The sequence below is a fragment of the Lichenostomus cassidix genome, chromosome 1Ab (assembly GCF_008360975.1).
Source record: "Lichenostomus cassidix isolate B80296 chromosome 1Ab, HeHo_3.0, whole genome shotgun sequence".
Lineage (NCBI taxonomy): Eukaryota > Metazoa > Chordata > Aves > Passeriformes > Meliphagidae > Lichenostomus > Lichenostomus cassidix.
Window position 1 is genome coordinate 3705211 of NC_139481.1, and position 23967 is coordinate 3729177.

General features: G+C 40.2%; 1 protein-coding gene across 1 annotated transcript in view; it reads right to left on the bottom strand.

Annotated features, from left to right (window-relative positions):
- Positions 1 to 4453: 4453 nt before the first annotated feature.
- Positions 4454 to 23967, bottom strand: part of SYT10 (synaptotagmin 10) — a 28780-nt gene continuing 9266 nt past the window's right edge. Inside the window, exons 2-7 of the mRNA XM_085049229.1 lie at positions 21973 to 22330; positions 15420 to 15984; positions 8494 to 8614; positions 7975 to 8146; positions 6377 to 6506; positions 4454 to 5310 (exon numbers count right to left, since the gene is read on the bottom strand). Of these exons, the coding sequence (XP_084905355.1) occupies positions 5239 to 5310; positions 6377 to 6506; positions 7975 to 8146; positions 8494 to 8614; positions 15420 to 15984; positions 21973 to 22330 (1418 nt within the window). The 3' untranslated portion in view covers positions 4454 to 5238. The remainder of the gene's footprint in view (positions 5311 to 6376; positions 6507 to 7974; positions 8147 to 8493; positions 8615 to 15419; positions 15985 to 21972; positions 22331 to 23967) is intronic.

The following is a 23967-nucleotide window of genomic DNA, read 5'->3' on the forward strand; positions in this document are numbered from 1 at the left end:
TGAGAGACACTGCCCTGTCAAACATTTTCTGCCTGCTTTTCCCCATGGTAGATTTATTGAACTCCCCTAATTCAGGACCAATAGTCAACCCAACAGATTGTATTCATAAATTATTCCAGAGCAGCTCTACTTTCATCACAGCACTCTGTGGCTTCCTGCAGATCCAACCTCCAGAGCACACTGCCTTGATTCTCCTCCCAGGGAATCACCATTTCTATTCCACAGGAGGGAGCTTTGGCATTCTGGCAACCTATATAACCTGTATTTATATGTATTTATCATATTTTGGGGATGTTGATACTGAGGAACCTCAATAATATCAACTTCAATAAAATCGATAATATCAAAAATGGTGTTAGAAATGTCCTCCCCTGGATCAGCAAGGCACAAACCTTGTCCTTCACCCCAAAAAAATGAATAATCCTCATGCTGACACAGTGCCAAACTGATTTCTGCTGCTCTGCACACTCAGCATGCTCTCTGCCCTCTCAGAAGCTCCCATGGAACACAAGAATCACACTCCACACTTGGGTGGAAAGAAATTTCAACAGCAATCCCTGGGGCATTCTCCTCTCTGTGCCTGTAAAGGTTTCCCAGCAACAGCAACACTGTGGAGAGACAATCAGATAAAACACAAAACCCCAGCCCTGAGCACTGCTAGCATGGAGCATCCCTCAGCTCTCAGCACAGAGTGGAGGTGTTAGCTCCATTTTCCCCACCAGATTCCCCTGTGGAATTCAAATCCCACCTGCAGCTTCACTTTCAGGTTTCCAGCTCTTGGTTTCCTGCATGCTGTTAAAAACCTGTCAGTTCCCAGGGTGTAGGAAAAGGGAATTCATGCAGGAGATGTTTATCTGTCTGGATGAGTAAACAAAAGCCACTTGTTGAATTAAAGTATTATTTGCCTTGGGAAAGGCAAATATCTCTGATCAGCACCTCAGTTAACTCCTGTGCCTAATGCTGATGTTTTTCTGTCCTGTTTTACTGTAGAGAAAGAAGGGTCAGGTAATAAAACTTGGAATTATTATCAGTTTCAGGAGGAAGGTTTCCATTTCAGAGCGTTTGCAGTGGCATCAAACAGCTCTGTGTCCACAGCCACATTTCCCTTAGCCTCTCCTGGCTCTGTGCTTTGCTCTGGGAGGGTTGAGCTGCTTTCAGAGAGCTCAGGTTACACTGGAAAGCCTCAGAAGTTAAATGAAAGCGAATTTTGGGCTAAACTGAGTCTCTGCTGTGCTGTGAATGAGAGAGAAAATGTCCCATCAGAACATGCATTAATATTTCTGATATATAAATATATTTTATCCACGTTTTGGATGGTCTAACACACATTACATGAGATTTGTCCAAAAGTCACCTCACTGTCTGATTGGCACATTTTAACACTGACTAAATTTTCAAGCATGTTCATTTGTAGATTTATTGTCATATGAACTTTTCAGGTCAAGGAACTCACTCAGTGCAGATTTTTCAAGTGTTTATCATTAGCTGAAAATTATTTCTAATTAGCTGTGGGTGTTCTGTGGCAATAGAATTGCTAAATAATAATGATTGTACATCCAGCAAGTGCAAATAGTTGCATGTGCAAACCTAGGTTTTTGCATGCTGAAATAAGGTGATTTTAGCATTTTCCAGGCACATTTATGGATCTCTGAAAAATATTACATTTTCAGCAGAAGAAGAACTCTTATTACTGAGCTCTAAAATACCCTTTTTTAGATGTTTGCTCACTCGAAAAGTGCAGTCAAATGATCTCAGATGTACAAAGCCTGTTAAACTGATGGAGTGCAATAAAAAGTTAGTACATATAAAAGTTTGTAGAAAAGAGATAGCAAAATGGTCTTGGAACTAGACTGTCATGTATACGTTGTACATCATCATGTTAAAAAGTTTTAAAAGGATTACCTTGCATCCAATTAAAAAGTTGAGAAAGTGGAGAAAAGGATGGATCAAATGAGTATTTTTTCTTTTTTTTATAACTTAAATCTTTTTTCATATTGCTCCAAAAGTGCATCCACAGAAAGAAATTAGCTAATTGCTTTTCCCCCTTGGGAAAAAAAAAAATAAAAATCAACCCAATGGAAACATTTATTGTTTGCTCAATATTTCCTTCAAAAATGTTGAATGTGGTGGTGATTCTTCAAGGAAAACGTGTAGTTTTGTTACTTAAACGTACGAAGTCAAAAGAATTCCATTCCTTGGAGAGGAAATGTCGCAGGGGAAATTCCTGGATGGTTTATTTGTGAACAATTTGTATATTCCTAAGGCCAGCATGGACAGGAGATGGTGGGGAAAGAGCTGAGTGCTTGTTGGGTGAGGAGAAGGGGAAAATTATCCAAAGCTGAGGCCATGGAGTGCAATATTCCATCAGATATGGGAGAAATGTGGACAAGCAGGAAAAAAATATAAAAATAGGGATGGCAGCAGGGAACTTGCAACTTCTCCAAATGAAAATATTTCCAATTCCTCGATAAATATCTACATCAAGCAAGGTATTCCTTGATTTAAACTGTGCTCAGCTCTTCCTTGGTGCTGCTGGGATGTCAGAATAAAGAGTGAACCAGGATCTAAAGCCAATGGGTGGTTTAGGAACTGAGTACAAACCCTGCTTTTGGAGATAGCTAGGAAACAATGGGGGAAAAAATATCTTTTCCATAATTCTATGATTCACTGCTAAGAGATTAATCTAATTGCTGGGGGGATGATTTTTGAAGTGAGGTGTCCTGATGGTTTCACAGCCTGTTTTCTCCTAGATGCAGAGCACCCATCAACCCACTTTAGCCACAGAAGTAATTCACTGTTGTTATTAACGACACCAGAAATAACACAACAAGGGAGCACAAACTGAGCCTTTGGCATTTGACAACAATTAAAACTGCAGAAGATGAATCTTGAATTACCTCACTGCCTAGGATGGAGCAGACAGGATACCCAGAGAGAACAATAAAATAGGTAAAAATGCTTTGCTCATTGCTGAACACTTAATGCTACATTTGATCAAAGTGAATTTGTTCGCTTTTTTTTTTGGATATTAGGTGCAAAAAAGTGCAAAGAATATTTAGTTAACTGGTACAGTACCACATTACAAAAAGTATTTTCCAGGCCACAAAGGCCACTGCTGATATAATTTCTATTAAGATAAATGTATACACAAAATAGTTTTTCAATCTCCACATATATATATTTATATTTATATATATATATATATAATCTCTTTCTAACTCAGCCTTGCAGAATCATGTTGAAAATGATTTAGGCCACAGAATTTTGTTAGGCTAACAATGAAGGGAGGCAAAAAAAACCTCACAGAAAAGGTTTTGTTCTCCTATTAAGAAAATAACTCATCCAGAGCAAATGGAGGAATGAAATTCTGCAAGGCTGCTCTGTGTTTGTGGTGATGAGAACACAATCCTAAGCAGGGAGGATCAGTTTTCAGCATTACCAATCCTCTCTGGGAGAAAGCATTTCTGCCTAGAGGATGTGAAAAACAACCTGAAACAGGCATTCCAAAACTTTGTCTGGAGACTTTGCTTTTTTCCCATTTTTTTCTTTCTTTTTCCTTTTTTTAAAATTATTATTTGTCTGAAAGATTTATTTTCATATTTATTTGCTCGCTTGCTGTGTTCACAGGCACAGGAGGCAAGGTATAAAATCTGCCTCCTTTTTCCACCTGTGATGTTGAGACCAGCCTTGCCAACTTTCCTGGAGCAGTTGAGACAATTTTTAAAAATTAGTGACTTAAAAATTAGCGAGTGGCATGGAAGGACTGGATCTTCAGAAATATATTCTGTGTCAGCCAGGCTAAAGCAACCCAAAATAATTATTCAGAAATTTGCCAGAATGGCCTTTCCCCTTCATACCTAGATTAATTCTCAAAATTTCTTTCGTTATCATAATTTTCTGCTGCAAAAATGCAGTTTTGGAAAACTCTGTCTCCTCATCTCTCTTCATTTACATTGCAAAGGTACAAAAAGTACAACTTTTTTTCTAATTACAGTCCACCTTCCAAAATCTCAGACCCAATGGTGCAGCCTTTGCTGCACTCTTCAAAGAAAGAGAAGGAAAAAAGGAAAAAAAGAAAGTAACAACCTGATTTATCTGCTTGAGGTAAACTGCAGTGTTTAGAGATAAATCCACAAAATCATATGTAGTTCTCTTCTTGTTTTTAAAGGATCTGATTGCAGCCAATAGTTGGTTTTTCTTTTTTTTTCTGCATTTGCTGTCACTGTGTATTCTAATAAATGAGTTTACTTGCTTGTAAAATAGTCACATTTCAATTTCTGTCTCCACACACTGACAGAAAACACATCTCCAATTCACATTTAGTAAATATTTCTGGAGGCATCCAGCCAGCAACCAGAAACCAAATTCCACGTGTGTTGTGCACTCAGCTGAAACAACTTCAAAGAAATCATTGTCTGTCACATTAAATCAAGAATCACAAAAGTATTGTGGGTAACTGCAGCATTTGGTCAATTTTCTGAAGAGATAAATCACATTAAACAAACTCCTTTACCTCTGAGCATTCTCTGCCCTGCGGTTTGGTTTGTGTGGAGATGCAGTTGTCACCAGGAGTGCTGGAAAAGTGGGACTGCATAGATCCATTGCTCCCTCCTGCTCCAGAAGGGCTGCAAAACCCTAAAACCCCTGGAAATCACTCCATTCTTCTCATGGGCTTCACTGGACTTTAGCTCAGCCCTTCCTGCCTGCCCAAGGGATGAACTGATTTTCCAGCCACTCAAAATGTGACAACAATTTGGGGTTTTTTTTCCCCACGCAATATTCGGTTTGAAGTGCTGTCTTGCAAAGTCAGAGAGGATTTAGTGCAATTTAGGAGAAATTTACTGCATGAGATGGATGTGGCTATTTGCTCTCCCTCAAAAGAATTAGGGGTGAAAAGCTGCAGCAGTTTTGAGTTGCTGGAGGGGTTTTTTTTTTCTGATTTCTTTGCCTGTGGAAAGATACAGATCCCATCAAAACTCTGCTTGAAGGTGACACTGGATATGTGCCAGAGATAAAACAGGTGGATGAATTTCCACAAAGGGTTATATTCGACTCCAGTCAACTCCATTCACACATTAACAAATGATTATAAACTGCCATACAGGACTTGGAATAGGAAAAAATGTATTCTGATTAAAAATAAGGATACAGTTCATCTGCAGGAGCTGAACCTTGTTCATGGAGATGTGGGACATGAGGGAGGTTTGGACACTGCCCACGGTGAATCCTCTCTGCTCCTCAGGGTGTGAGGGGTGGTTTTGGGGAGGAACAGGATCCCTGGCTGTCAAAACTGGTTGCTCGGCCAGGTAGCTGCAAGAAAAAGTGTTGTTTTTACAAATGTCATCATAGCTGGCTGTGCATCACACTCATTTCAGAGGATGAGAGACTCCCTCAAAAAAGAATCCAGATCATATCTAGACCCTTTCTAGTCTCTGCATCAAAGTCTCTGGCATCAAAGTCTCCAGCAGAACTAAAAATGGAAAGAAAATTTCTGAAGGGACCTAAAAATGCCTCTGACTGGTTTCACAGCAGTGGCTTTATTTCACCAACAGGACACCAACTTCTGTCCCCAAACTTACAGAAACCAGACAGAGCCATGAACCTCTAAAAACACTTCCCTGCTGCCTTGGCTCAGTTTCCTTGTCCCCACACTGCTCTTGGGGTTTTCCCAAAGCCCTGATATTCTGCTTTTCTCCCTCTCACAGGACATGTTGTGCTACAGAGTGGGGAAATCCAAAGTCTCAGGCAGCAACTCATTTTTCTGAGAGATTACTCTGTGATGGACTAAACAGCTCCTCTGAGTCCCTGATGATCCCTGAGGCTGCAGTGGGAATCTTTCTGAGCCCAAAGCTGGGAGGATTTTGTGTCCAGAGCTCCAGCAGACTGGAGAGGGAAGCCAAACCCATGGGCTGGTGGATAAAATCACCTCTACATCTGAAAAAGCTTCCAGCCAGTGTCTGTTGAATAACTCTGGAGGGAGCTGCTGGTTTGTTGCCACAATTCAGCCTGATTTGCAGGCCAGTTCCAGATGAATGTTTTAGCAACACCAGTCTGTGCTAAAGAGTTTTGAATAGGAAATGATTGCTTTTGGATTTTTTTGCAAATGATCTCTTCTAAGTAGCTGTAAGCTCTTTATTGTAATCTCTGGGAATTTTAAATGTCTTTATGTAATCTTACAGAGCTGTCAGAGCATCATGGAAGCTTTTGAAAATGCCCTTTCAAGTGAAAAACAAAGCCATGCAACCAGATTTAAGTTGTGCTGATGATTTTGTACCTCATCTATAGGTGCTGTGCTGATTCTCACCATTCTCAGAAGCCTATAAATGTGAGGGAGAAAAATATTTGATACCAAGGAGAGAATTTTGCTGCTTCTTACCTCGACTAGAGGATGCCAGTGAGTTATTGGTTTCCTTGGATAAGCCAACATTTCATTCCAATGGTCTCTCCCAAGCCCTTCAGCATCAATTCCTGTCCGACACACCCCGATGACCTCATTGTGCCCTACTCTGAGAGTTGGAGAGAGATATTGGATTTATTTTTAATAAAAAATAGTCTTAATAACATCTGATACCCAATTCTGCTTGCTGGGTCAGTGCAGCACAGGATACATGAGCAAAGGTTTCACATCATTTATTGCAGATATTAGCTTTAATGGTGGTATAGGAATATTAAATTCTGTAATGGTAACATCAAAAACCTCCAGCCACTACCAGAGGGCTTCTAGCAGCTGTAAAAATAGCAATGAAAACACAACCCTCGCCATTAAAAGGTTACAACCCAAAAGACACAAGGACAGAGAAGGATCATCATGCACAGAGTTATCTGGAAGGAAAATATGCTTGAAGTTTGTGGGAGAGGAAGGGGAAGGAAGATGGTGGGGAACACATTTCCTGCTGCAAACCCTTCAGACATCACTTCAGGAACTATTTCCCAGCTCTAGCTGTTGTGATCTTTGGAAGTTCAGCCAAAAATTTGCAAGGGAAGAGTCAAACTGTAATAGGTTATACTTTAGTACTTCATGCTCCTCACAGTGCCATAAACCCATTGAGGGACCCCAGAATGTAATTTTCTCTACCTGGACTCTCTGTACCTCCAAAAAACTGCTTTCCAATTTCCTCTCAGCGAGGAAAGGAGCAGAGCAGGACTGCAAGTGTGCAAATTGCTGAGCTCCTTCCCTGCTAACAGCACCTCGGTGCCACTTCCACTCAGCCTGGGAAAGCCTTCCTGGCAGGACTTGGAGAGCAACCAGAAGGCTGATGGCAAAACAATCTGGAGGGAGATGTTGCTAAATTGGACTTGCAGTGCTCATTTGCCCTGCAATCCCCAGAGCTGGTTGCTAACAGCAGTTGAAGGAGGCAGGCTTGGCTCGGGGAGGATCTGTCAGTCACTGTCTCGTTCAACCTGCAGTGCTTGAGTCACTCTGGGCTGACAGGAGGCTCTTCCTGTCACTCCTCAGTGGGGCCACAGGTAATTGGGGCTCAGACCTGTTATCAGTGGGGGCTGAACCCAAATTACGTGTTGAAAGGTTATTTTACTGAATCAACCAAGGAATTAATTATGACTTACTCAATGACGTAGGCAGCACCTAATAATTTTTTAGTCATTCAAATTTCCTTTAGTTTCAAATACCTGCCATTTAAATAGAAATTAGAGGCGTGAGGGGCTTTTTTAAGGTGGAAGAGATACCTGATTTGTAAAGATTTACCCAGTCCAGCCACCAGATATGGACAGGAATAGCCAAGGCTAGTGGCCTGAAGGAAGACTGACCCACATTTCTCCCTCATCCCAGTTATTCACAACACAAATAAAATGCCATGTGCTCTAAAATGTGTGGAATCTTCAAACCTCTCCAGGAAGAAGCCCCAAGTCTTTCTCTTTTGTGGCTCTAAAGCTGCTGTGAGCTCCAGGAGGGAGCAATAGTAATTTCAAATGCTCAGGAATTGTCTCAGCAGTCAGAAATCCAGCGATGCTTACCTGTCGTAATCCATCACGGCGATGGAGAGGCTGACCTGGTCCACGTTCTCTGGGGGGATATCAAAGATGATGGCCTCGTTGTAAATGGGGTTCAGAGTGTTCTTCTTGGTGGTGGTTTTCCTCTTCTTCAGCCTCCGTCCCTCGCACATCAGCGACACTTTGACGTACGGATCTGAGCGACAGAAAATCAGTTTATGCTTTTGGACTCAAAGCCATCCTCATGTGCAGCAGAAGAACAGTGTTTGGAATATTGAATATTATCAATGTTATATTGCTGAGGTGAAAAACTGCAAATATTTGAGTGTCCCTGGTGAACAATGCTTTTATCAGGCTGTAATGCAAAGGAAAATTATGGGAATTCTGAACAGAAACTCTGACTGTCAGACCCAAACAGGGTCAGTATTCATTCTCCTTCTGCTTCCATCCCACAGCCTTGTTAAACACACAAAACAAAATTATTTCTTATTCATCCCCCACCTGAAAAGGCTCTGCCTTGTTATTTAAAAGAATTAAATTCACCTGATGCTCCAGTTATATCCATTGCTTTGAGGTTCCTGCATTTGATGACTGTCAGGGTCATTCTCCCAGCAGTAGGCAAATAGCAGAGGGAAAACATGATCTCACCCAAATCGATGCTTTCCTGAAAAAGAAAAGCAATTGTTAGAAATCTGATCATGCTGCCAGCAATTCAATTCAGATCATGCAAAGCTAATATTTTTTTTAGCGTGGGGAGAGGCTGTTTTTGCAGCCTCAGATGCTTTTGGAGATGTCACAAGTGATTTTCAAAAATTATTTCCAGAAAGTACAGGAGGAGTAACAACAAAATAATAATTTAGGGACAGGATCTTCAATTGCTAAACTGAAAAATTGGAACAAAATCAGAGACAAAACTTTCTGGGTTCCTGGTGTGCTCGTGTTGAATTCACACAAATGAAAAGGTGCTGAAAGTGGAATGCCAAGTTCTGCTCATGAAAACACTCCATCAGCCCCAATAGAAATAAATGTAATGGAATATTTAGATCATACACGTTTATGTGCCCTTTAGACTCTCCTCACCCCAAAAATTAATAGTAAGAACTTCTAGTAAGAGTTTGTAAAGGGCAAAAAGGGAGCTGCTCTGCAATCTCAAAGTGATCTCAAAGAACTTTTTTTTACTAACACTAAAAAGCTTATTTTTAACATCTCAGCTTCAATATTTCATCTATCAAACCCACAATTACCCTGAGAGTACAAATTCACCTGAGAGCTGCTGGATTTATTGTGGAGTTGTTCTAGCATCAGAAGGTAAACCTGATATATCTTTAAATGAAACATTTTAAAATGATGATTGCTGTGGATATGAAAAATATATCGTTTATAGTTATGAGACAAGGCTGGGCTTCTTGTTCACTTTCTTCAGCTCTTTTGTGAACAGTTTTATTGACTTCCTTCAGGCTAATACTCTGTCTAAATTGAAACAAAGACTTCACATCTTTCTTAAATAAAGATGGATTTCATCACATGTTTCAGGGTTTGGTTTTTAATTTTTTTTTTCCTGTATTTTGTGTTGTTATTGGGTTTTTTTTTCCCTGGAATTGTGGACCAGATTGAAGAGCACAGTTTTGGAATAGCTTCATAGTCTCTCTTCTGGTGGTAATAAAATATTGACTTCTGTGTAGGTTTGTCAATTCACATGTTCAGTCATTTTGTTGTGACAATTGCTAGTTTGATAAGCATGTGAACGTGAATTGTGGGCAAATTTCACGCTTGTCAGAATTTCACATTTCTCAGAATTTCAGAATTACTGAGCTTATTCAATCCACATAGGACAAATAGAGCTCTTTGACCTCTCCCTTGCTTTGCCACCAAGAGAGCAGAATTTTGTGCCACAGAGTACATTACCAACCTCAATTTCTATTTCAGAAACAAAACCTTGAACAAATGAAGAGTAATTACTGTCACTCATCTGTTAAAATGATAAGTGGTCTCTTATATCTTACATTTTTGTCCAATCTGAAAACTGTTTCAGAGCTTCTGGTACTGGAATTACTTTCTGAATTCAGAGTCTGATTGTTGTTTCTCATATCCATAGATCAAATAGATCTCAGTTTTTTGTTTGAAAATAGAGTTCCCAAATATCAATCTTTTGTTTGAAAATAGAGTTCCCAAATATCAAGCTTTTTTTTTAAAAGAAAGTGGAGTTCCCAAACTTTCAGTGCTTCAAAGTCACCTAAGGTCTGTGGTGAGAAAGGTGATGAGGATGGGTTGGATCACTAAACATCATAGGCAGCTCACAAAAAGACCTAATTTTTGCTTTTTCAGAGAGGTGACTTGCGTAGGTCAATAGAGAAAAATTAGTTTTTGAAGATGGGAGTGTGGACTTGAATGGAGAAAAATTAATTTTTGAGGATGGGAGTGTGGACTTGAGCATTTTGTTATTTCTTTTTGAAGAGCAATTGGGTAGACACTCCAAGGTTTGGGTGAGCTGAGCTGATAAAGCAGAACACAGACAGGACTATGTGTTATGAGTTAAATAATTAAAAGATGAATTGCTCAACAGGCTTGCAAAACTCATGAGGTTGTTACTCTACAGCACATTTTTGAAGAAATTAATTTTTTTTTTTAGTTTTTGAAAAACAGTTTCTGGTATGAATATCTGCCAAGACTGGTGATCTTTTTTCATACAGGAGTCTGAATGTGTGAAGTTCTAAATGTTCCTTGGAAGAATTAAGGTTAAAATTATACATCTATATTATAGTGTCAGAGACTGGGTGTTGGATAAAATGCCTGATGTCTCTATCACACACATTTTTATTGTTAATTTGAGCACTAGAAGTTCATAAATGCAGAGCTGAAAACACAGATTCAGACCTAGATAATAAACTTATTAACTCTTTGTTTTCATTTTTTTTGAAGCATCTCATGCCAGACTTTTTTTATCACATTGATTATCATGAGTAACATTTTGAAATTCCCTGCCTCCTTTTAAATTATTGCTTTAAAAAATAAAATAAAATTCCCTGCCTCCTTTAAAATTATTGATTTTAACCGAGATTTAAATCCAGGATTCAATTTACTTTGGAATATTTGTGCTATAGAAAATACATATTTTTCTCTTTTTTTAGTACCCTAGATAATTCAGTTGACACAACTAATCCAACAGGACCCTGTCAGTACAAGGAAACCTGAAGACACCAAGGCACAGGCTGCACCTCAAACAAAATTCAACTCAGGAGGCACAATCCAGTGATTGGCATTTGAGCATCTTTTTAAATAATCCTCAGGTTGCCTTACATGTATCATATATTTACCAAAAATTGCTCATTACTGAGATAACTCCCATGACACTTCACCTCTTTCATAGACCTATTTGGAGTTTTTCTTCTCAAATTAAACTCAAATTTCAATTATTTAATTAACTGAATTTGGATTTCAATACTTTCCTAGATTTATTTTGAGTTTTTCTTTTTCTTCCTGAAACAAACTTGGATTTCAGTTAGCAGCTAGCTTTACAGGTGCTGGTGATGATTGCCTCCCACTGATTTCCAGTACCAGGTACAGAAAATCCAGCATTGAGCACAGCTGCACTTGTGCAAATGGAAGCATTTGTTGGCATGAAAACAAACAAAGATAAAGAAAATACAGCAAAGAAAACAATGATCTCAAATGAAAACATCAGTTGTTCTGCTAAACCTAGTGGGTTTTGAGCTACAGAATGCAGATTTATTTTTTTTTAATAGCATAATTCTCACCCCACACTAGCAGCCCTGTGAATGAATGTGCTAATAATTTTTTCCCATTAGTTCCACGAGGTTGGATCCATTAGGATCTGCCCACATTCCCTGCTCTGTGGGCTCTTGGGAAATTAGTCCAGCAGTTGGCACAGCCAGAAATAAAAAAGTTCTTTATTCTATTCTATTTGTTCTCATACCCAACGGACGCAGAGCTCTCATTTTCACGCTTTTGCCTTTAAAAATAGCAGCAGCATTTCTACAGAGGCTCTGCTCTCCACTCCCCATGTGGATAAAAGGGATGTGAGGAGAAGTTTGGAGAACCTGGAGAAGTTTGGAGAACTCAATCAATTAAACTGATTGAGTTTTTTAAACTGTTGCTGCTGCAAAAAGCTTTGCTGTCACTTCCTCCAATTAATTTTCTCAGTTGTTTCTGCTAAACTCAATAAAAGAGACAACTTTTAGCTAGGAACTTTCTCGAGTTAGGTGGGGAAGTAGTTATAGATCCTTCCATATCCAGGGTAATTTCTGCTCAATATCAACACCAATAATCCTGAGCTGGACAGGAAAAAAACTGTTTACTGACTCTACTGCCAACCTAAGAGTTTTCATATTCTCTCTCTATGCCAACATCTGAACTGGTTTGCTGGGATAGAAAATGGGAGCTGATATGTGAAATAAAGTGTCATTTTTGAATCACAACTGAACTTCAGACCATTTTTTCACTGATGTTTGTTTCTTTTTATTTTCTGCTGATTTTTCAAGTCTTGAAATCCAAACAAAGTCTTAAAAAGAGCAATTTGCTATGTGTTCTTACAGTGAACTGTGTCAATGTCACTGGAACTGGAAAATTTATGTGCTTTTGTTGTTTGACTTGTCTGTCATTAATTTCCATGGTTAAAATAACAAGTATCTGCATAATTAATAGTGCAGCAGGAATTGGATTGCCTCAAAACCTTTCTTGGTGCTACTTGAATTATCATTCAAATTATCATAATCCACAGTAATCATTTCAGTTCTTGATCTCAATTTTAATATCTGGAACCACTTTCCTATTAATTGTAATTTAAATTATGTTTAAAAAAATTGAATCTAAGAGGAGAATAGAAAAAATACTAAGGGCAGCATGAATTTATTTTGTATTTGATTCCTAACAAGTGATTTGCAGATTTTGTTCTCAATTTTCTCACAATATTTTGAGTAAGAGTCTGTAATAAATAATAACAGGAATTTTCTAGCTATATAACAAGTTATTCAGGCAATTGTATTTCTAGACTTTTAGCTGTTTCCTTTAGTAACACTGAAAATTGCTTTTCTGTACAGTATGCAAATTTAAAGAGAAATGCATTGGCAGAGCTACACCTTTGGATTACTCAAATACTACACAAAGAGAATTCCCCCAAAGGACCAATTTCTCTCTTTCTTGTTCTGTTTAGGAGCATATTTTAAATATTCCTGCTTTCCAATAAAAGCTACTGATATTAATTTAACAATGAATGTTGGGAGTTGGATGGAAAAAGAGAAAGGAGACCTCTTCTGTTTTCCCAAGAACATATTAAGGTATTTCTGCGTTTTAGGTATAGATTGAGAGTTAAAATAGTGATGGGAAAGAACAGAAATCTACCAGTCTGTTCTCCCATTTATGCATTTAGAATCAAATGGTTTCCATGCTGCTACAGAAATTATTAAAAGTTCTGTGAAGCTCAAACTGGAGAGCTAATTCCACCACCTCTCCAGGGATTCCCCTTTGGAAACCTTCTCCCCACTGCTAATATTTATTTTCCTCTTCAGTTATTCTTTGCACATCAAACCCAACTCTTCCCTTCCTCTCAGCCCCAGCACTGATTGAGCTGCTGCTCTGGGAAATTAATCAATTAGGTTTGTGTTTGTTCTTTGCTCTCTGGAAGGCAGGATGGAAGCAGTGGGGTTGGTGCTCTGTGATGTCTGTGGAGGGTTAATGCCTATCTGAGCCTGACAGCCTGATTGCTCTCAGAATATTTGGATAATTTGTTGTTTCAAATGGAAAAAAATATTAAATAATAATAATAATAATAATAGAGAGCTTCCCTGCCTTCAGTAACTGGACTGAAATCCACCCTTGGTCCATTGTCTTTTCTAGTTACCAACCAGACCTGAAGCAGTTCCAAACCTAAATGAAGATCTCCAAAATGTTTTCTCTAAAGACAGAACCAGAATATTCTAGAAACTAGAAAATATTTCCTCTAAAGACAGACCCAGAGTATTCTAGATATTATAAAATATTTCCTCTAAAGACAGACCCAGAGTATTCTAGATATTATAAAATGTTTCCTCTAAAGACAGATCCAGAGTATTCTAGACATTATGAAATGTTTCCTCTAAAGACCGAACCAGAGTATTCTAGAAACTAGAAAATGTTTCCTCTAAGGACAGATTCAGAGCATTCTAGATACTAGAAAACATTTCCTCTAAAGACAGATCCAGAGTATTCTAGAAACTAGAAAATGTTTCCTCTAAAGACAGATCCAGAGTTTTCTAGCATTCAAGTGCTCCCATGGGTCCTTTCATCCCTGTCCTGGGCAGAAATGCCAAGTGCCAGCAATTCTTGGGTTTGAAGGAGCTGTTCCAATGCAGAGGTGCTGAAATTGCTGAGGACACAGCAGTCCTTGTCCTTCTCATCATGCAGACCTGGACCTCTCTAGCAGGTGAGAAAATAATGAAAATTTTTGGTGAAAATGCATGGGGAGTCTCTGGCTGTAGAGAAGGGATGGGGTGAGGCTTCTGTCACTGGAGGAATGTCTAGTGCTGCTCTGTGTTCTCTTATATGCAATTTTTAAACAGAATTCAAGTTACAATTAATGGGAAAGTAGTTCCAGATGTCAAAATTGAGATGAAGAGCTGAAATTACTGCTGTGGGCTGTGATAATCTGTTCATCCCCGTGTGGAAATCTGGCCATGCTGGGTGAATCACACTCAACACACCCACAGAGCAAGGGATGGGAAAACTGCTCCACAAATAGCATGTTAGCTCAAGAGAAACTGAAACCAAATCCAACCCCAAAACAAACACCCTACACAGATCCCAGCCAGGGAGGCTGAGCTTGGAATTCGAGGTTAATAAAGACAATATCTGGAGATTGCTGCTCTCTGTCAGCCTGTCATTCATCCTGTCACCTGTGCACAGATCTCATTTTCCTTCAACAATAAATGAATTCATTTATATTTCCTAATTCTCCTTCCTTGTGCCTCTTGAGTTTTGCTAGCAACCAGCAGATAGAACTACTGGGGAACCTAAATCCATTGCAGTCAGCAAGGAATATTTTAGACTTCAAGCACTTTCAGCCTCTTTTCCTTCACAAGATTTCTAAAATTTCCTAAAAAGGACAGGACAGGATGGACCCATTTTTCTAAATAGATGGTCATTTTGTCGGACAGGGTGTTTTGCTAGCAGGAAAGTGTTATTAGTTCTTGCTAAGCAGCGACTTTCATGATGTAGTAATTAATTAATAAATGTAATTTATATACACACAGAGAGCCATAAAGATGACAGTATGTTCCCAGAAGTTTTTTTTGGTAATTAAATTTTATAGCTTCCCAAGCATTATTCTTTGTGCTCAAAGAAAAATATTGACAGTTCCTTTAAAAAAAAAAAAAAATTAAAAAATCCAGACTCTGCTGATAAACAGGGTAGACTGCCAAAAACTACAAAAGAGAAATGAAAAGATCATGTCAATGCTTTTGGAGCCCATTACTTACTGTGGTGGCACAGTGGATGTCTTTCCATACATTGGCTTCCCTGGAGAGATCTGAGACTTCAAAGAGGTTATCAAGAATAACTTCCCCAATCATGTCATGCCTAGAAAATCTGTCAAAATCATAAACACTGAAATGCAGTTTCCTGTTGCTGAGCTGATCGTAGGCTACAGGAAACTGAAAGGTTTCGTCAAAGACAGGATTTAATGTCTTTCTGTGCACTCGGGTCTGAAACTTCTTTTTCCTGTCTGGGAGCAGATAAATCTTCACGTAGGGATCAGATGTTCCTGTGAAGTCTTTGGCAGGCAGATCTAAGGCTTTGACAATTGTGACAGCCAGCAGTTCATTCTCATAGTCATACCGCAGAGTGAAGTTCAGTTTCCCACATGTTTTCACATCTTCTTGCTGCCCGTCAGAATCCACGGATTTCTGCTTGTAGAGTTCTGGTTTTATTCTCCCAATGCTGGTTGTTGTCTCTCCCCTTTGCAAAACTGGGTCTGTCCCCATGTTGAAATCAACGCTGGACACTTGCATCTGCCTGGGCAAGTGCCTCCTGAAAGAATTGTGCCTTCAAACACACAGAGAGACAAGGAAAAATGTGGTTATCTCTAGGAAAACACCAGCACTCAATAGAAAAATATAAGAAGACTAAATTAGTGTCTTTAAAAAAATTTAAAAAATAATCTTCTTCTCACCCACCCTCAATGTTTTGCAAGTGTTAAAGCATCCTGGAGAGGAAAGGATCATTCAGAATGAATTCCTTGGCCCAAGAGACACCCAGTGCCCTGGAAATAAATGTATTTATAACTTTGCTTTCAGACTATGCAGCTGAAACTGAATTCATGTTCTTTCCCAGAGCAAGCTGACAGTTCCAACATCATGTTGCCCTGCTGTGCTAGGGCCTGAGCAAAGTACAATCAGGAAATAAAAAAAAAGCCCTGGCAGGATTGTCATCAGCACTCCCTGCTTTTCTGAGGCATTCCACGGTGGTTTTCCAATTAAATATTTACCAACCTTCACACGGATGACTTTGAAAGGGAAATGATTTTCCTGAGAGGGAGATGCAGAGCTGTGTCTGGAGGTTTTTAGCACAGTGCTTTGCCATCCTACAGTATTTTATATACACCTGCTTGGGATCTGCTGCACTGAGGTCCATCTGCCTTCTCCAAAAGCACTGGGAACATTCTGTTCTGCCTGCAATTTCGGGGTTTTGGTCAACATTTTTGCTGCCATAGCTTATTTCCCTTTTGTTCTCGTGGTCTGCTGTGCAGTGCGTTAGAAAGCTGATTCCTGTACAACCAGCAAGAAACAATGTGTTCAAATTCCTTGTAATTCTGAATACAATGCTGCACAAAGAGATGCATTTATGGGCTTATCTTGGCTCACAAACCCGAAGGGAAATTTGTGCCATTCCTACAAAGAGTGAAATCCAACCCCTGGGGTGCCAAAATACCTTACAGTGGTACGAAAACATTGGTCAAAAGGCTCCACAGCATTTATCAGCAGCAGATGCCATTATAACCACATTACCCAGTTTATTTTTTAGGCATTTTCCCATTTCCTTGGTCCTTCACTACCCCAACAATCTGTGCTCCACAAGCTCACCACCTCCTCCTGTGAGCACACTCAGCTGCTATTAAAGAGCAATCCCATTGTCAGAATTTCCTCTGCTTTTTTTTTTTGCAATCAATTGCTTATTAATGCCACATGTAGCCCTGCCTTGTTGCTTGCTTTCCCCGTGGTGTTGTGTTCTGAAAACAAGAGGTGTCACAGCTGTGTGTTTCTCTCTCGGAATCAGAAATGCAAATTGTCCATTTGAAAGCAGCCAGGACTCGTTTCACAGATATTATTTGTATTTTTTGCTGTAATATAAGAGGTTGCAGAAGGCAAAACTGCCACAGTTCAGCTGAGCAGGGAGACAAGAGGGTAATCTGCAGCTATTGGAGAATAAAGAATGTTTCCCATTTCAGCTGTTTCAGTCCTGCTAGGTGCAGAGAGCAATCCCAGCTCAACTCCAGAGCAGGGGAGGGAATGTTTCACAGTCTAGACTTGAAGGAGCTCAAAAAAAAAAATAAAAAAATCCAGGTGTTTGATCTCAAATTTAGATGAACAATTCAGCTCTCTTGTAAAACACTTTGCCTTTATTTCTTTACAGACAGACAGGCTGAGAGATTTTCTTCTGTCTTAAATGTTAAAACTCCCTGAATTCATAGTGCATAATGCCTACATTGGGATGGAGTGAGGAATGAAAATGCCCTGACTAGTCTGAAAAGCAGAATATTGTCCTCAGGCAGTTTCCCAGCTGTTCTTGTGCCTTTGGCCTCCAAACATAGGGGAGGAGTTGAATTCCAGCCAAAATGTAGTGCAATGAGCAGTGGCTAAAACTGCCTTTGCAGGGGAACCAGTGAAGCTGATTTTACCTCAATTTGAGTGAAAACAGATACATGAAAAATTCTCTTTTCTTCAACTTCCCTTGCATTTTTGACAATCTCAGTTAATGCATGGAAAAGTAATATATAAGATCCAAAATCTGTGATTTCCAAGGTACCACCTTTCTTTTAAATTTTAAGACTTTATGCTTTCTTTTAAATTTTCAGACTTTGTCCACTTCAGATCCTCTATGAATTGTTGTGAGGTGTCACTAAGTAAAAGAATGCATTTTATGGCTGTTCCCTGTGGGAATCAGCAGCACTTTTGCTCCAGTAAGCCAAAATCCTAATTACATAGTGCCTACTATCTGCTCTGAGTCACAGCGTTTCACCAAGACAGCTAATTGCTCTGTTAATTATTAAGATGTTTCATCGTTGTCATGGCAACATATTTATCTCCCTTTGTTCTGCGGTAACAAAGGGATTAATGGCTGTGATAATGAAGTACAAGGATGTCACAAAACCAGGCTGTGACAATGGCAGAGCCACCAGAATATGTAAATCCAGGTATTTCAACCTCTGCTGATTCCTAAAGCAGACTTGTCTTCCACGAGAGAACAAATGAGTTTTGAGGGATAACAAATCTGTGTGTGAATCCTTCATGTAAAACTGTGCTGGCATAGGAATGATGATCATATGGATCTGATTTCTGACTCAATAAGACTCCCATATCTGTGGAAAAAGCAGGGATAAGATGCTGATTTATGATGTGACTTGAGATTCATGAGGGGTGACTCTGGTCTGGCTTTCCCAGATGGCGTTAGAGCAACATGTTGGATCAAACCCAGAAAAGGACACAATCCCCAGAGGTATTTACAGAGCAAAAGCTTCTCTTGCCTCCTTGCAAACACTAAAGTCAATATTTGTTTGTTTTTCTTTAACCTTAACACACCCAAGCCCCTCATTTTGCCTCTGTGCCTCTTGGGAACTGACTGGTTCAACATCTTCCTCTCCAGCTAATGCTAAAGGGCAAAAAGCATGCTCTTGGAAAATACAAGTGCATGTTTGAGGAATGGATTTTCATAGGAGCAGCAAACAGTATTGCAGAATACTTTCACAAAGTGTTGGAAGGGTGGTTCTCAATAACACAGAGCAAAACTATTTGCAAATGAGCACCACTGCTGCAGTTCTGTTGCAGTGTATTGGTTGATTGGTATCAAGGACTAAAAAGCTTTCACCAAAGAGGTCTTTTCATTTTATGAGGGACTATGAGAAGTACATAACTCTAACTAAACAGAAATGTATAATTTCCCCATGCTACCCTGTCTCTATGTTAAATGTACAGCCTAAAAAATGTCATCAGGTACATTTTATTGTTGCTTTGACTGGCTTATAAAAATCCTTATGCTTCAATTACAATGACTTAATGTGATTTAATTTATTTTATTAAGGGCTGAGGCTGCATGAACCCACCACAGAACTGGCTACAACCCTTTGATTTGCCCCAGCTCAGGTGAGATGAGTGTCCAGGAGAAAATCCAGAGAGCAAACATTTCCCTTAGATTGGTCAATGGAATCCACTCAGGACATCCATCTGAATCCCTCCTGAGGACAGCAAAGCAGAGCTGCACTGAGGTGGGGAAAGAGGAGATGTTCTACCTCTGCACTGCCAGTGGCACCTCTTTAATTAGAGGGCCCCAATTAAGGTCACCAGAGTCAGGTTTCAGTCATTTTTCTGGTACAGAGTTACCAGCTGGGGTTAAAACACAATAATTCAGAAGGATGGTTTAAATGTCCAGCCTTCTTCTCGTACATTATATTCTTGGCAGCAAAACTAATGTGGGCTGCTAAGTTGGGGCTCTGTTAAGGCAGGCAGGGGTGTAGTTACAATGCTTTCACAAACACCAGGATTACCATTGTTGGGTAATTTTTAAGTCACCTGTTACTCTAAACACGTTTTGTAGCAAGGATGCAGAATTTTCCACCAAACTCTGAAAGAAGGTGATGTTTCCAACCACCTTGCTATTAACTGGCTGTGGTGTGACTATCAGGGCTGCTCAAGGCAGAGGAATTACCCTTTTCAGAGGAGGTTTCACCCTGATAATCTTGAGAAGACAGAAAGAAAACTCACTTACAATGTTGCCAACATATGCAGAAAGACTAGTATTGACAGGAAGTTTTACCTTTGTAAAACTCTCCTTGGCTTCATGTACATTTTACATGCAATTAGACCCCAGTCCAAATCACTCCAGAGCTCTGTAAGGATATTTTCACTGCCTGAAGCAGATCTGGAGCACATCCCTGCAACTTCTGTCCTCCCCTATAGCACCACTGGGACTGTTCAAGTCCATTTGCCAGCCAGCCATTCCTTCTGGCTATTCAGGAGGTCAGACAGTCTGGATACTTGGATTTGATGGATAAAACTCTCTCAATTAATCTCCTTTTAGGTAGCAGTGAGCTGGGTAACAACCCTGTCATGCTGAACTGCACCAGTTTTGGTCTCTCTGCGTTCAGTGTAAGAATTACAAGTCCAGAATTATCTGAATGTTGTGGAAACGTTGCTCAGAGTGGTTTGGATGCTCTGAGCAGATGGATCCAGAGGCAGAAGCCAGGCAGAGCCAGGCTGATGTGGCTCCCAGCCAGCTGCACTGAACTCACATCATTCAGATGTTTTGGCTGCTAGAGTCACTCAGCCCTCCTCTGGCTGGAGTGCTCTCGTTTTGGGAGCCTCCTGTGGCTGCTGCTGGCTGCTCCACGAGGCTGGAATAGCTGAGGAAAGGCACTTGAGCACTCCTGGCCACAGCGAGTGCACTGAGCTGGCAAAACATCCCCTTCGGGGCTCCCAGAAGGCAGCAGAGGCTGTGCCCACTCAGCGTGCAGCATGTGTCTTCTCCTCCTTGTGCATCTAATTATTGCTGGGAATGTGAGCCTTTTCTGTTTGTTTGTTTGTTTGTTTGTTTGGGTTTGGGTTCCTGTTTGGTGGGTTTTTTTGTGTGGTTTCTTTTTTTGTTTAAATTTTTTTTTTAATTTTATTTTTTCTGTTAGCATGCATTTCTTAGCAAATTGCATTTTCATGAAAAGCTACTTCCTGCACATTACCTGTACTGCAACTCGTGTCATTACACAATAATCCAGGTGCTTCTTTTAGCCTTAATTTTCCCACTCTCTGCTTATTAAACATTCCCTTTTTAATGTAGGGTTTGACCTCTGCAGTTCATAGTTTGTTTCCACCCTTTGAATTTGCTGAGAGTATTTAAAGAAAATCCCATTTGAATCTATAGGTCCCTGCAGGTCTTTGCTTTCCTATATAAAGTGAAGCAAAATTAAAGTTTTTGTCCTCCACTTTAACACAAAAGAAACCACTAAGGAATGCTGCATGCTTGTCATTTATTTATAGACCTGTATAAAATCTGTACAGGTTTAAGATCAGTCCATAAGGATCTGTATTTTTAGACTGGAATTTTAATTCCTTTATAATCAGCAAACCATGTCTTAAGGAGATGTGCCATCAACAATGAGTCTCATTTATTTGGTTGAGAGGCAAACTTCCATCAGCAAAACCAACTGATATATCTACAAAATCACCTCTGAAAAGCTAGAGTGGAAATACTTTAAAAAACAGCACTGGAATAGGTTTTCCTATAATCCAAACCCAAAAGGGAAATGCTAAAAGTAGAAACGTATATTTACAAAGTGGTAGGAGATGCAGATTTGGGTTTTTGTAGGTTAAAAACTTTCTGCTCCACAAACACTGCAGCTTCACCCTCACATGACTGTGGCTAGCACAGACCTTTCCCATGGGAACTCTTCTCTCTTTTCCTGTGTTTTATAAACAAAGATAAAGTTTGGATGTTATTAAAACAGTGTCTCGTGATGTGGACAGTTCAGGCCTGGCCAATCAGGCCTAGGGGGAGGTTTCGGACTGACCAATCTGGGTGACTTTTCAAAAGCCTGTATAAGTTGGAACTAAATAATAAAAGACACTTTTTTATGCCACTGAGAACCTGGTCCTCTTTACTCTGCCAGCGGCTCGACAGCGACACATGACTGATGTGACAAATCTATGTGATAAACCATAAATGCTACAGGATTTGTGACTAATCCAGGATCCTGGAAATCCTCAGCAAACTCTTCCTGCTCTCCAAACTCCTGGGCAGATGTCACAAGACTGAGTGTCTCTGGCTCACCTGGAGGAGGAGGTGGGCTCTGTGATCTGCCTCTGCATGCGAGCATGTCTGATCAGGTGCTCCTTCAGCGCGTTCTGCACCTCAGCTGGGATGTCAGGCGAGGTGTGGCTGATCTTCAGAGCAGCTTCCAGCACCTTGGCCGTGGGCTTCCCGTTCTCCTTGACTTCCTTCTTCTCGCTGTTCTCCAGAACCTCCGTGGGAGCGCTGGAGGTGCTCTGGGGGACATTGCTGGCGCTGGAGGTGACAGGTTTGCTCCTCCAGCAGGGCCAGCAGAGCTTCCAGAAGACAAAGAGGGACACCACCAGCAGGGCCAGGCCGCAGAAGCTGACCACGACTGCCAGCAGACTGACCGAGACGTCTGCAAGGAACAGAAACACAAAGCATCATGACTGACAAACATGCAGAGGAGAAAAAGAATTAAAAATTACACAGCCAAGGAAATGGGAGAACTTTTGTCATGATGTTGGTGTTGAGCTTTGCTGCTAAATAGGACTTCTAGTTAAGGTTGGGATATTTCTTTTTTCTTTTCGATGTCTAAACCTCTAAGATGTTATCATTTTCTAATATCTGCTTCACAAACACTCCATTAATTATTGTCCAGGCCAAGGGCCAATATCTGTACCACTAACTGTGGCTAGCACAGGTCTTTCCCATGAGAATCTTTTCCTGTGTTTTATTAACAAAGATAAAGTTTGGATGTTATTAAAAACAGTGTCTCGAGATTTGGACAGTTCAGGCCTGGCCAGTCAGGCCTAGGGGGAGGTTTCTGACTGACCAATCTGAGTGACCTCTGAAAAATCCTTATAAGTTGGAATCAAATAATAAAAGCTCTCTTTTTTGTGCCACACTGAAAATCCGGGACTTTTTCTCTGCTAGCTGCTCAACAGGGACAACTAACCACACACTCCTTCAGACATCCTTCTCGGGGTGTAAGAGGTGAACAAAATGGTCCCAAAAACTCTCAGCCATTGTTGGCAAAGGATTTTGAGATCAGTGGCTAAGAGACATATTGACCAGGGCTAAAGCAAAGTTATTATAGTCAAACAACAAATAACCTCACTCAGATTTAAAGCAAACCCATAATATTCTCTTCCCAAATGTAGTTTTCAGGGTTTTAATAATAAACACCTTTACAGGCAGCCTTTTGCTTACAGGTAATATACAAATCCTTTGCTTTGCTGGCTTCAGGTGGAGACCACAGAGCTCCTGGAAACATCAACAACTTTAATTTTAGAGAGAGGCTGTCCAGCCTGAGATCTTCAGAACACATATTTAGAACATCAAGAGCACATCTTGCTGAGAAAGTTGAGGCACAGACAACATCTTCCATCAGTGCACACGGAGAGAGAGCAGAGCTGAACTGCCAGGCTGATGCACAGATTTCTACACAATTTGCCAAACTCCTGACTCCGAGCGCCAACTGCTTCAGGAACATCTCAAACCCCAACATTTTAGCATAAATAGGAACAAGATAAAGTCTGTCATCAATAAATTTCTGTCTGTATCTTCAGCTGTGGATCAAGGCTGTGTGAGACCAAGCTAGCACAGACATATCAGTGTCTGCAATTCTGCTCTGAGAACCCAGCTGTGGCTCCAGAGATCGCTGGGAGATGCCCTGAGCTGTGCAGAGCTCGTGCTGCACACTGAGCCACCCCTGCTGCCCTGCATCTGACTTTTGCTGCCAAAACTGCTCAGCACATCCAGCAGCCTGGCCAAGGACAGCAGAACAGACCTCAGACCAGTTCTGTGGACACACAGATTTCGGGAGATGGTGGATCACCAGCACTGCCAGTCCAGCCCTAATTAGGAGTTTTATTCTGTGTGACATGTTTCCATTCGATTTTTCCATAATCATGTAATATCATAACTAAAAAAAAAAAAAAAGCCTTTCCTTTTCAAAAGAGCCTTTTATATGCCTCAAAATTATTCACTAAACCCTGTTCAAACAGCCCTCAAGTAATGGATAATTCTGTTTGCTACAACGAGTTTTGACAG